The 11639-nt window shown below is 52.1% G+C and overlaps 5 protein-coding genes across 5 annotated transcripts; 4 read left to right on the plus strand and 1 right to left on the minus strand.

Annotated features, from left to right (window-relative positions):
• Positions 1-117: 117 nt before the first annotated feature.
• On the minus strand, positions 118-588 carry SEPMUDRAFT_117929 (uncharacterized protein; the record flags this gene model as incomplete). The annotated part of the gene is made up of 2 exons (XM_016901385.1): positions 118-403; positions 470-588. 2 exons carry the CDS (start codon positions 586-588, stop codon positions 118-120), a joined length of 405 nt encoding a protein of 134 aa, XP_016760100.1.
• A 266-nt stretch (positions 589-854) lies between these two features.
• SEPMUDRAFT_149793 (DUF410-domain-containing protein) lies at positions 855-2301 on the plus strand. The gene is made up of 2 exons (XM_016905772.1): positions 855-1171; positions 1223-2301. Exons 1-2 carry the CDS (start codon positions 1128-1130, stop codon positions 2190-2192), a joined length of 1014 nt encoding a protein of 337 aa, XP_016760101.1. The 5' UTR covers positions 855-1127; the 3' UTR covers positions 2193-2301.
• A 7013-nt stretch (positions 2302-9314) lies between these two features.
• Positions 9315-9677, plus strand: SEPMUDRAFT_117932 (uncharacterized protein; the record flags this gene model as incomplete). Its single annotated transcript, XM_016901386.1, has 1 exon — positions 9315-9677. One exon carries the CDS (start codon positions 9315-9317, stop codon positions 9675-9677), a length of 363 nt encoding a protein of 120 aa, XP_016760102.1.
• Positions 9678-9813: 136 nt separating this feature from the next.
• On the plus strand, positions 9814-10502 carry SEPMUDRAFT_126348 (uncharacterized protein). The gene has a single exon (XM_016902059.1). It carries the CDS (start codon positions 10104-10106, stop codon positions 10335-10337), a length of 234 nt encoding a protein of 77 aa, XP_016760103.1. The 5' UTR covers positions 9814-10103; the 3' UTR covers positions 10338-10502.
• Positions 10503-10616: 114 nt separating this feature from the next.
• Positions 10617-11639, plus strand: SEPMUDRAFT_142183 (uncharacterized protein; the record flags this gene model as incomplete). The annotated part of the gene is made up of 3 exons (XM_016902991.1): positions 10617-10718; positions 10852-11424; positions 11487-11639. The coding sequence occupies 3 exons, from the start codon at positions 10617-10619 to the stop codon at positions 11637-11639; spliced, it is 828 nt and encodes a 275-aa protein (XP_016760104.1).

Consider the following 11639-nt stretch of genomic DNA (forward strand, 5'->3'; position numbering starts at 1 on the left):
CGGCGTCTGCTGGGTAAGGTACATGTGGATAGAGAAGCCGCGACGCGACGCGATAGAATTCCAGATGACGCGCCAAGACCAGACCCTGCTGCCAGGCTCAGTCATCAGATCACGTGTTTAGGCGGACCATCCACACTGTGTTGACTGTGTTAGAGGGTCTGTGCGCGAGGCGGAGGCTTCTATGCCAGCTTCCAGGTTGATTTTATGTAATCTCTTTGGCGCAATCGAAGCACCAGAGAGTATGCGGCCCTTGTGCCACCCTCTATACGTTCGTCCTGGTCCTCTATCTTCGTGCTTTACAGCAATCATAGTTCCCTCGATATCTGCAGCCACACGCCGCGGCAGAATCCTTTCAAGATCTGTCGAGAAGGAATAACTGCGGGTTCTGACATACGTTGCTGACCTGGTCAATCGTTGTCAACGCACTCCATGCTGGCGGTTCGTATATGGGTATGCGGGGCATCCATACGTGTCATAGTGCCTGTTATTTCCGGCTTGGTCCTTGTTGCTGTTTGTGTGGTGCAAGAGGGGATTCTGTGCAGACCTTTTCACATCTGTCATACCGGATTTTGCAGACAGGAGATCCATATGTGCATACAAGAAGTTCTCAACAAACGTGGGGTGCATCAAAGCCAAAAATCGAGACTTCTCCTACAGTACTCACCACTTGCCAGATATATGACTCGAAGATTTGTGTGCGCCACGCCAATTTGGAAGTGTGAGTATGTGAGGCTATGTTGTGCCATGCCCAGCATCAGATGACTCTTGCTTGACGACACGAAAGTCAAGGACAGTAACCATCCGTAACGGGTTGCACGTTTTGACGTCTGGCACCATATCCTTTGCGATTGACAGAACTACCAGACCCTACCTGTAGTCCGAAGGTGGCTGCGTTTGTCGATAGTGATGCATTCAGAAACATGCATGCGTGACTCTCAACAACGATGGGGTTGAGAGGAGCTGACAGAATTGGGCTAGAAAGTGAGGTCAAATCCTTGTCTGCCTGAGGCTCGCCAGAATGACGATCACACGCCCAACTTTCAAGCTTGCAAGATGAGTGTTCACCTCTGCCATACATGTATCCTAATTCACCGTGACAACCTACCTACCTTGCCACCGCTGAGAAAATGTCTGCCAAGATCCAGAAGGTGCTGGCACGTCAGAAGGCCAAGTATGCCGTCTTACAAACCGTCCTTTCAAGTTCCAACTGACAGCGACCAAGAATCGAAGAAGGCGACTACTACGAGGCGCATCAACAGCTCCGAACCATCGCCAACCGCTACGTCAAATCTGACCCTCCTGCTGCCATCGATATCCTCTACAATGGCGCCCTTATGCTGCTCAAAGCTGGTCAAGGCGGATCCGGCGCAGATCTCAGCATATACCTGATCGAAGTATATGGCAAAGGCGAGTTGAAACCAGACACTGCCAACAAGGCTCGTCTCATGTCACTCTTACGTGCATTCCCACCGAACGAGCCTGGCAAGAAGAAATTCGTGACAGGGATTGTAGAATGGTCCAGCAAGAATGGCGAATTTCCAGCAGGCGACCCGGAGCTCCACCATGTCATTGGAACACTATACGCAGAAGAGGGGGAAGTCTACGATGCGGAACGACACTTGACACTGGGCACGAGCGATAGCGCACAAGTCTTTGCAGATCTTGAGTACACGTGGTATAGCGATGACGAACCCAGCACAGCTAGTCACTATGCTGCGCGAGCTGTCTTTCCGTACCTGGTCATCGGCAACACGAGGGCTGCAAACAAGGCGCTCCTGCTCTTCACGTCTCGTTTGAGTACCTCACATCCCGGACTCGGCGTACAGTCGATATCAAGCCCGAGCTCGGATATCAGGATATACCCCTCACTACCACTTCTGAACTTTCTCGGTCTACTGCTACTGGCCGTGCAGCGAGGCAGTTCGGACTTGTTCAAGCAGCTCAAACAACATTATGCTGCACACCTGAAAGAAGTGCCGGCTTGGGATGAGCCGCTCCTACAGGTGGGAGAGATGTATTTTGGTATCAAGATTCCTAGCCAGAGCAATCCGATGTTCGACATGATGAGCAACATGTTGATGGGTGGAAACAACCCTTTCGCCCAGAAGAGAAGAGAGCCTGCGCGTGTTGGACAAGCCGCGAGCGAGGAAAAGCCTAGCACGCCGCAGCCCCCCGCTCCGGGCGTGGATTAATGAGTGATGATGATGTTGAGACATGGCATAGCATGGCATTGAGCGTATACTCTCATATGATTTGCATTTGAATGAAATATCATGACTTCGCACGCGTCTGCAGATTGCCGTTGTGAAGAAGGTATATCAAACTCCACATTATTGTGTCAAAATCCACGGCATGCATGAACCGTGTGCCCTGCGTTGAAGCTAGAAATGCAAGGACACTGATCAGCATGTGACACTGCGACTTCGTACTGCTACTTACATGTACCTCCCCTCCCACCCTGAGCCGTACAGCCAGAGCCCAACTCCCTCTTTTCTTCCATCATAGGAGGTATCGTCACCTCCCAAGTACGTGCACCTTTTACCTATACATGGACGCCACGTCAGGCTTGGCAGAGCAGTAAAGGACCACCCCTGCAGAGCGATACGCCTCATTCCACTCAAGCTCCGGGCATCTGGCAGGTCCTGATAGGTAGACGGCGCCGCGGCGGACCATCATCAACCACGGTAACTTCAACCACCATGTTGACAAAGCACTAGGAGGTAGGAGGTACACAGGGCAAGTCGGTGCTGTATCCCTTGAGCAGTAAGTCAGGTACATGTAGTTCGGTGCAATTCCCGTTCATAGCCAGCCAGCGTCGAGCGAGGGGATTGCATTTTAGGCACAGACGTGAAGCTCGAGCACCTCCCGTCCACCTCCTAGTCCTACTTCTTCTAGTGTAGCTGCTACTACCGTGCGCTAAATTGCAAGGATCGAAATTCTTCGATTGACGCCCCGAAGAGATCCCAGCAAACAACAACACACAGCGACTGCCAGTCAACGCACAGCGGTGACGACTTGATCTTCACTTCCAGTTTGCACTGCTGCCTCTGCCTCCTCCAGCGTAACTTCTGATACGTACCGCAATTACCTACCTCTTGCCTACAGAGTCAGAGTCCTCCTCGGTCATTGACACCTAAAGCACGGGGCAGTCTATACATTACGGTACTTATTTCTGCCTACCTACGGATCCCACCTCCCTCAACATTGAAACTCCCTCCACCCCATCGACTGCATTATGGGCAACTTTATTTCGACACCCGGCGTGCCTAAGGAGAAGCTTCAAGAGGTGGAAGAGCAGCTGAAAGCCAGCAATGCACAGCTCCAGACCAAGGAACAGGAGCTCGCTGCCAAGGAGAAGGAGCTTAAAGAATCCCGCACACAGTCAGAGGCCGTCACGAAAGAGATTGCCGTACTGAAAGAAAAGGTCACACAGCTGGAGGCACAGTTGGCGCAATTCGATGCCGAGAAGCAGAAGCTCGTACTAGAGCTGGACGACAACAAGAAGGCTGCCAATGCTCAGAAGCAAGCGCTGGAACGAGTGTCGCACTCGGTCACACAAGAGCGCGATCATGCGCGAAGCGAGCTGAAGACGGTGCAAGAGAAGCTGTCGACCTTGGAATCGAGCAACAAGCAATTGGAGCAAGAGGCCAGTGCCGCACGTAAGGAACTGCAAGAGGCCAAGGACTCGAGGGAACAGTTGGAGACGAGCTTGAAGGCTGAGCTTGCCTCGTTCCAGGCTCAGTTGAATGAGTCGACCGAGAAGCACACGACTCTGCAGACTGCGCACACCGGGTTGCAGAATGAGCTGAAAGTCGTCAAGCAAGACGCCGACACATCTCTCAGCGCCGCGAAGAAGGAGCTCGCCGATCATCAGGAAAAGATTACCGCTCTCCAATCTTCCAGTGAAGCATCAGTCAAGGACTACGAGGCCAAGCTTTCCACCGCTCAAAAGGAGCTCGAGGCCGCACAAGCAAAACTTGCTTCAGTCCAAGAGAACGCCGATTCTGCCAGCAAATCTGCTGAAGAGCGTCTCGCTGCCGTCCAGAAACAACTCGCTGCCTCGCAAGATAAGGTCTCCCAACTCGAACAATCCAACTCCAACCTCAAGAAGACATCCGAAGAGGGTGCCGCTGCCGCTCAAGAGCTGAGCGATCACCAGAACAAGCTCTCCGCTCTGCAGAGCGAGCACGAGGAGCTCAAGAATTCTTCGCAGGCCGCCATTCAAGCCGCCAAGAAGGACTTTGAGTCTGCACGAACTGAGAAGAACAGCCTCCAGATATCGCATAACAGGCTATTTGAGGAGCTTTCTGCTCTGAAGGAAGCATTCAAAGCGGACGAGGCGAAGATCAAAAGCCTGGAGAGTGCTGGCTCTACCGAGGTCGAGAAGTTAAAGACTGAAGTAGCAGATCTCAAGGCAAAGTCATCGAGCTCGGAGGAAGAGGCGAAGAAGCTGCAGGCAGAACACACGGCGGAGCTTGAGAAGACGAAGAAGCTGGCCGACGATGCTTCTGCCAAGGTGAAGACTGTCGAGCAAGAGAGTGCAGACCTGAAGAAGAAGCAGCAAGAGGCGGAGATGAAGCTGGCTGAGCTTCAGAAGCAGGCGGAGGAGAGCAGCGGAAAAGCAAGCCAGGCCGAGCAGGAGCTCAAGGCAGCACAGGAGGTAAGACCAGACATTTCCGCGGACATTGAATGCTAGTCGCATTGCTAACATCACTTGTAGGAGAAATCCACTCTCCAGGCCAAGATCGCCGACCTCGAAAAGTCCTCCAATGCGGCGACCGACCTCCAGACTAAGCTCTCAGCCGCCGAGAAGGATCTCGAGTCGGCCAAGTCTGATGCCGCGGCCGCGTCCAAGAAAGCCGAGCAGCTTACAGCAGCAGAGACGAAACTTGAGCAAGCCGAGCAAGCCAGGAGTGAGGCGGAGAAGAAGATTGCAGCACTGGAGAGCCAGCTTAAGGAGCACTCCGCTACGTCTGAATTGAAGGAGATCACAAGCAGCAACAAGGTCGAGGATGCTACACCTACGACGAATGGCGCGGCAGAGGACACGACGAGCGTACCGGAAGAGAAGACGACTCCAGCTCCCGTGAGCGCGGCTGCGGCCTAGATTTCCAGACCGTGGTCGCCGAGCTTCGGTTTCACGAGACGCTAGACATGAGAACACTGTCTGCTTCATGAGAAGAAGGACATGGAGAGGGATCGAGAGTAATACACTGGAACGGATCGAACATGACACTACTACATTGAAGTATGCGTATACCCTGGTTGCATTGCATCGCATTGCCTTTATCGCTGCTTTGGCGGGTCACTTTGTGCAATAATCGTAAAGTCTGCGCGGAGCGCCTTTGGGAGGATAGTTCTTCTCTCTCTCTATCTCTCTTAATGAGTTTGTATAGCTAGCTACCTTGTAGAGGATGAAACGGCTGTGCTCTTCTTTTTTCGGGTAGTGTTCTTTCTGAATCTGTGTGCTCTTTGTTCTTCGTGTTCGCCTCTTGAATTCTCTCCCTCCCAACAGGACCCACGCAGACGATTGGAGAGCTACACGTACCTACCTACCTCAGGTAAGGTAGTCATTACTAGTGAGTCGATTATACGTCGTCCTCGTCCTCCTCCTCCATGTACACACCTCAAGAAGAGTCCCACTCCACCTTTTCACCGATGTTCCCTACCTACCCACATAAGGTAGGTACTGTTCTCTCAAGGACACAGATCATAGTAGCAGTAAGGTAAGGTAAGGTAAGGTAAGGTAGCTACCAATAAATGCTACAGTCCCTACCTGTACAACCGACATGTCACTTTCGACTGTATACGGTACGGTCGGTGCATGTACCCAATGGATAGTTCGTTAGGTGTTTATGTTTTCCTCACGACGGGCTACTGCGTCTCAGGTTTGTGCATGTAGTATATTTTGTTGTACTTGGGATGGGGACGGTATAATGGTACCTAAGTAAGGTGGGTGAACACAACACATTTTAGCACGTGGGACGGTCAGGTAGGTCAGGTAGGTAGGTGCGGGTAGGTGCTGATTGATAGGGATGGATGGTTGTATCCTCCTCCTACTCAAGGTAATGAATAGGTGTGAGGTGGTATTGTTGAATATGAGGTGGGATTTACACTTTGCTATTACTTGTCTTCAATTCGCGTGAGGCCGCTGTTGGATAGAGGGGATGATTGGAGTGGAGGGGGGTTCATAGTCTTGTTAATTTGTTAGGATCTTCAGTCTGGAAGTTCCTGTTTTGATGTGGACGAGGTTGATTTTTGCTATTGTTCGTTTATCCCATATTCCTTACTGGCAATTTAGACGATGGGGCTACCTTCCTCGTGTCTTCGGTGGACAAGCTGGACGGTAATGTGGCGATGTGTTTGCCAGCTGACTGATAGGGACTCTTGCCCTGGTACAGTATAGTAGTATTGTGGCTGTCACTGCAGGCTTGCATGTGGGTGCCATACTCGTGTTCCCACGACAAATAATCCGGTGTGGGCTGGTCGTGCATTATCTTTGTCGTAGTATCATGCTCATGCAGAGTACATGGTATGTATTTGATTGGTCTACCGTCTTTAGTCGACAGTCTTAGTCTTCTTCCTACCTTAGTCTGGAGTCTGAGTGAGATAATTCGCATTTGTGCGAGGCAGCGAGGCTCTGTCACTTAATAAGAACAGCCCTAATGTGCTTGCTGCATACCTGGTAGGTACCTACTAGGAGATAGGAGGTAGCATTATTATTGATGTCCTCCACTTCCAGGTTGTTCTGCAGCAGTGCAGCATGCCGTGGCCGTTCCCGAGAACATCTGTCAACCGCAGGGCAGGCAGCATCACATCACATCGTTCTCGCGTTCTCGCGTTCCCACAACGCAGGCACGGAGAGAGTACCTCTAGAGCCTCTAGAGGTACATGTACCTACTGACTGGGTACAGTAGTAGACTTGGCTGACATTGCATTTGATTGAACGTGCAGGATTTGTTTTTGTTATTTTTCCATTTTTTATGCTTTGCAGCGTGCTGCGACGCTGACATGATCGCACTATGTCGCTTCGTGTCGCGCCACCTCAGGGTTTAAAAAGTGCTGTACCACGAGGTGCTGACAATTCTTTGTATGCATGACAGTGTGAGCCTTCCGCACATCTAGTGCTCCACGTGTCGAATCTTTTATTATAGCCGTCATGAGCTCAGGAGTCAATGTGCGATAAGACCCTTATTAAAGGCCTGGCAAAGGGTCACAAAGCATGACAGGGTATCATCGGCGATACACTGGGGAGTTCTGCACAAGCACATGGCAGATGTAGGTCATCACTATTACTTGGGTCGATCTGTCGCACCTGAATCCTGTGTTACCTGTGTACCGCAGTCTTGGCAGTGTTCACCATGTACCAGGTAGGTACATTATACTGGAGGTGCTGTACATACCTCCTGAATTGAGCCTATTTCGAATGCGGCAGATGCTTTCGGCAGCCTACATGACTTTGCTGCAGTTTGTCGGGTCCGGTCACTCCGGTTTAGGTGACAGCAGTATGTAGTAATATGAGTAGTCGTCAATCAAGTAGTATTGTGTTACCTGAATCTCGTATGACGCAGGAATATGAGCCGCCCCTGAAAATGAAGTGTCCGGTCAGGGGCGGTCATTACCTTCAGAGGTCGCGCACACATAGTATGCTATACTTCCTACTATACTTAGGTTACAGGTACCTTATGTTGATGAGATGCAGTGAACTGAAATACCATGTGCAGTCCGGCGGTGCCATGCGGGCTGGCGATGTGGACTAGCGGCGAGTGGCGGTCGTCGCTTTTTCCAATTCCGAATATTTGCATATGCCTACTATGCACTATATATACTCCCATCTGTATGGCGTCGGCGCTGATAGATCCGTGGGAGTAGGAAGACGCCTCCCGGGAGGCATTGCTAAGGGGGGTATTTGTTGCCATGTAAATGATTAGATCTATGGTGATTCAATTGAGTGAGGTGGCTATCAGTAATGCTATATACCTGTAGCCTTGGGTTGGCTTCCAACCTCGCCGTCAGTCGCCGGTTTGTGGCGGGTGCCTGAGTGCTGTGTGCTACATCAACAGTACTAGGAGGTAGATGGTATTGTTCTTTTCGGTATACCATACCTAGGTGAGGTACCTCCGTAGCAGAGCAGAGATGATGATCCTTGCCGTGGCGTCTGTTCCCTTCAGGCTTCAGGTATCGTTCGTTGCACGGGTAATGAGTCAGCTTGCCATGTGACTGGGGCAATTGAAGAAGAACTCAAAGAACGCCAATCTTTCAGAAAACGATCCAGTAGGAGGTGTCAATAGACAACGGATCGATTGGACCTGCCTGTAGCCTACAGCTCCTACTACCTACGATAGATAACCCACAGGTGCAGAAACCGGACCGGAAGCCTCCGGTATACCGCCTGGGGCGCAACAGGTATTTGATATAATTATACGAATGAGATGGGATCTCTAAAGCTTGTTATGCCACACGTTTCGGCTAAATGGCGACATTCAGAACCACCAGCACCGCCACCACCACCATTACCACCACCACCACCACTTAAGATCACGTCCGCTGCAGCATTGGGAAGGTCGATGAAGATGGGGCTGGCGGAGAATGGTCTCTTCGGGGCGGACTCAAGATGATGCCGCTGCTGCTGTTGCTGCTGTACTCGAGTTCTTCATATGTCCTGGCGTTATTACTGAGCGTCTTGAGCCACAGGAGCACGTCTCGGGTTGGGTCGCATCCATCTCGGGACAAGCTCTGCGATTGAAAGTTGTTGCCCATTCCAAATCACAGCAACACTCATCGTTGGCTCCCCGTTTGCTGCCTACCTTACCCCAAACGCAATCTGCCTTTTCGCCTTACTGTGTGGACCGTCATCATCATCATCATCATTATCATCATGCCGAGCGGTGTATACTGCTGCTGCTGCTGGGTCAGCGACGGAATTTGTCAAATATGACTGCCGTACCTCTGGCCCACCTGGGCGTAGCAGCGCCTGTTGATGGCTGATACTCCCTCCTAATGCAGCCCGTCTACACTTATCCTATAGTACCACTGTGCTTCTAACGCCCAGGAGATCCTCTACTCGCCCGTCTTGCACCACAATCATCCCATTATGCCAGTGCGCTGGCTGTCCAATCTCTAATGGTTGGTGAACTTTGCCTGACACTGGTCCGCGAGTTGGTCATATGGTGAGACTGGTCAGCCTCGACCATTATTACAATTGCATGCAGTGTGCGTAAAAAAAACACACACACCTGACTTGATATTTGCCACGCCGTCGGTCTAATCACGCTAGTCACCTCCAGGCTGCTTGCATTGCTGGTCCTTATATCATGCCATCGCCCAGCGACAGAAGGGAAGGCGCCAACTCAGCAACCACCCACCACTGTCAACCACGACAAGCGTCCAAGGCCCAGGACATCCGGAGGAAGATGCCTAGCACTGCCAGCTCCACGGCCTCGAGTACTCGGTCATCATCACTCAACACCTCCTCCTGCACTACTCACGCTCATCAATACCTTGGTGACAACAAAGCCTCCGACATTGCGTCATGGACCGCTACGGTGCCGGCCAAAACAACCAACCCAAATGGAGTCTTGTACGATGAGGTCGATCCCACAGTCCAGGCTTACATGCAGATGAAAATGGCACTTTTCCAGAGCATGTCCAGACCCAAGCAGGACATTCCGAAATAAAAGTGAAGTTGGCGATTCTGGTATCGCTAGCAGACATGTACAGCCAGACGATTGAGGTGGCGTGCTCTGGGACACGACATATCCGGCCATGAGCATAGTCACGTGTGTGAACACTCCCACAGCCCTAGGGTTCGCTCGAAAATCGAGATTGCCATGTTGGTGTGGGCATGGCTTACAGGCATAGTCCCCGCTCGACGTTTCTCGTCTCCTTTGTTGCGAACCTCAGCAATCAATGGAACAGAACAAGGCTCTGTGGAGCGAGGCATGGAGAGTTGCAGCGTCTAGGGGAATGTGAAGGAAAGTCGAGTCGAAGCCAACTTTCGATTGCACACGAAATCGAGATGATCCCTCTGTGCGCCATGCGCATGTGGTGTGCCACAAGCCTACAACGAGGCATACATCACATCCAATACTCATTGCTATGACATGGGAGCCGCTGGGCTAGGGCCCAGACACGTTCTCCGCTCTATGGTCAGCAGCTTCGTTGATTCCCATGGGTTAATCAAACCTTACTGGGGCAGCAAACGAATAAGACATGCGGCAATGGGCTCCGGACCCCCAGCTTGCGGAACCCCAGGATTACTTCGTCAAGCTACCATGCTCGACCTCCTTCACCAGATCGTAGGCGTTGTCATTTTGAGGGAGGTACGAATGGAATAGGAACAGGCTAGCAGGCTTCCCCGTTTCCTGCTGAAAGACCTGGCGAAATTATTATTCAGCCCTCAACATGCACCTTTGAAAGCAAGTCAGCTCCGCAAGATGGTCCCATATCAGAGGGTTTCCGGAGGACGGTGCGCGAGCATCTAGAGAGGATGCTGATGTCCCACTTCCATGATGAATGCTCCCACACCTCTCCGGGAGGCTCCAGTGGCATCAACCGCAGCAAGCATTGGGGGATCTCGCCACGATGGCAATAAGGCTCTGATACCAACAGTCGTCATGACATCCGTCGCGACCGTCGTCGTAGGACTGCGATGCTACACGAGGTGTCGTATTTCCCATTGCTTTGGTCTGGACGACTATGCCATCATGTTTGCTCTGGTAGGCGCACTCATCTGCTGTTGATACCATTACGACACAAGCTAACGAGGAGCAGGTGCTCTCCTGGTCGATGTGTGTCATGACAACAGTGAGCGTCTCCCAGAGCACTGGCGGCGATCGCAGCTCTGCTGAGGTTGCTTTGATCGCCAGGTTCATTCTCTCCTGCAACTGTGTCTGGACAGTCACAGTCAGCGTGACAAAGGCGTCTATCTTGGCCCAGTATTTACGCATCTTCGACGCGCGGTATACGAGGGCGCTGTGTTACTTCATGCTGTTCCTGCTTGTCCCTGCGGTCGCATGGGGCATCTTTGCCGGCATCTTCCTATGCACGCCGACTGCCAAACTCTGGAATCCGAGCTTGGCTGGCCACTGCAGAAGCGCGAAAAGCTACTGGCTATCCGTGGCAGCGATTGATATCTTCCTGGATTTCGCCGTCCTGGTTCTGCCCATGCCATCAATAGCCAGTCTACATCTCCCCCGAAAGCAGAAGCTCGCGACTATAGGAATGTTTACCCTCGGCTTCCTGGTCTGCTTTGTCAGCGTGGCCCGGATAGCATCCGTTGTGATTTCCTCCGATCAGGGAGACCACGTCATGTCTGGCCTTTGGGCAATCATCTGGTCGAGCGTCGAGGCGAATGTGGGCATTTCGTGCGCATGCCTGCTATCATTGAAAGCACTCCTCACGAAGCTCTTCCCGCGTCTCTTGGTCGAGGACGAGCCGAATCCACACCACATGCACATCCGCAACGTCCCCGATGGCTGGAGCAGTGGCGACTCGGAAGCGGCCACCTTGAGCCAGTTTGGGACGAGCTGGACCACAAAGCGGACAGCGGAAAGCAGCGGGAAGCTGCGATGGACATGGTCGCCGGGAGCGACTTTATGTGTTGGGTCCGCGCAGGCTCGCGGCTCCAACAACAGTAG

The sequence above is a fragment of the Sphaerulina musiva genome (genome assembly GCF_000320565.1).
Source record: "Sphaerulina musiva SO2202 unplaced genomic scaffold SEPMUscaffold_6, whole genome shotgun sequence".
In the NCBI taxonomy this organism is placed as follows: Eukaryota; Fungi; Ascomycota; class Dothideomycetes; order Mycosphaerellales; family Mycosphaerellaceae; genus Sphaerulina; species Sphaerulina musiva.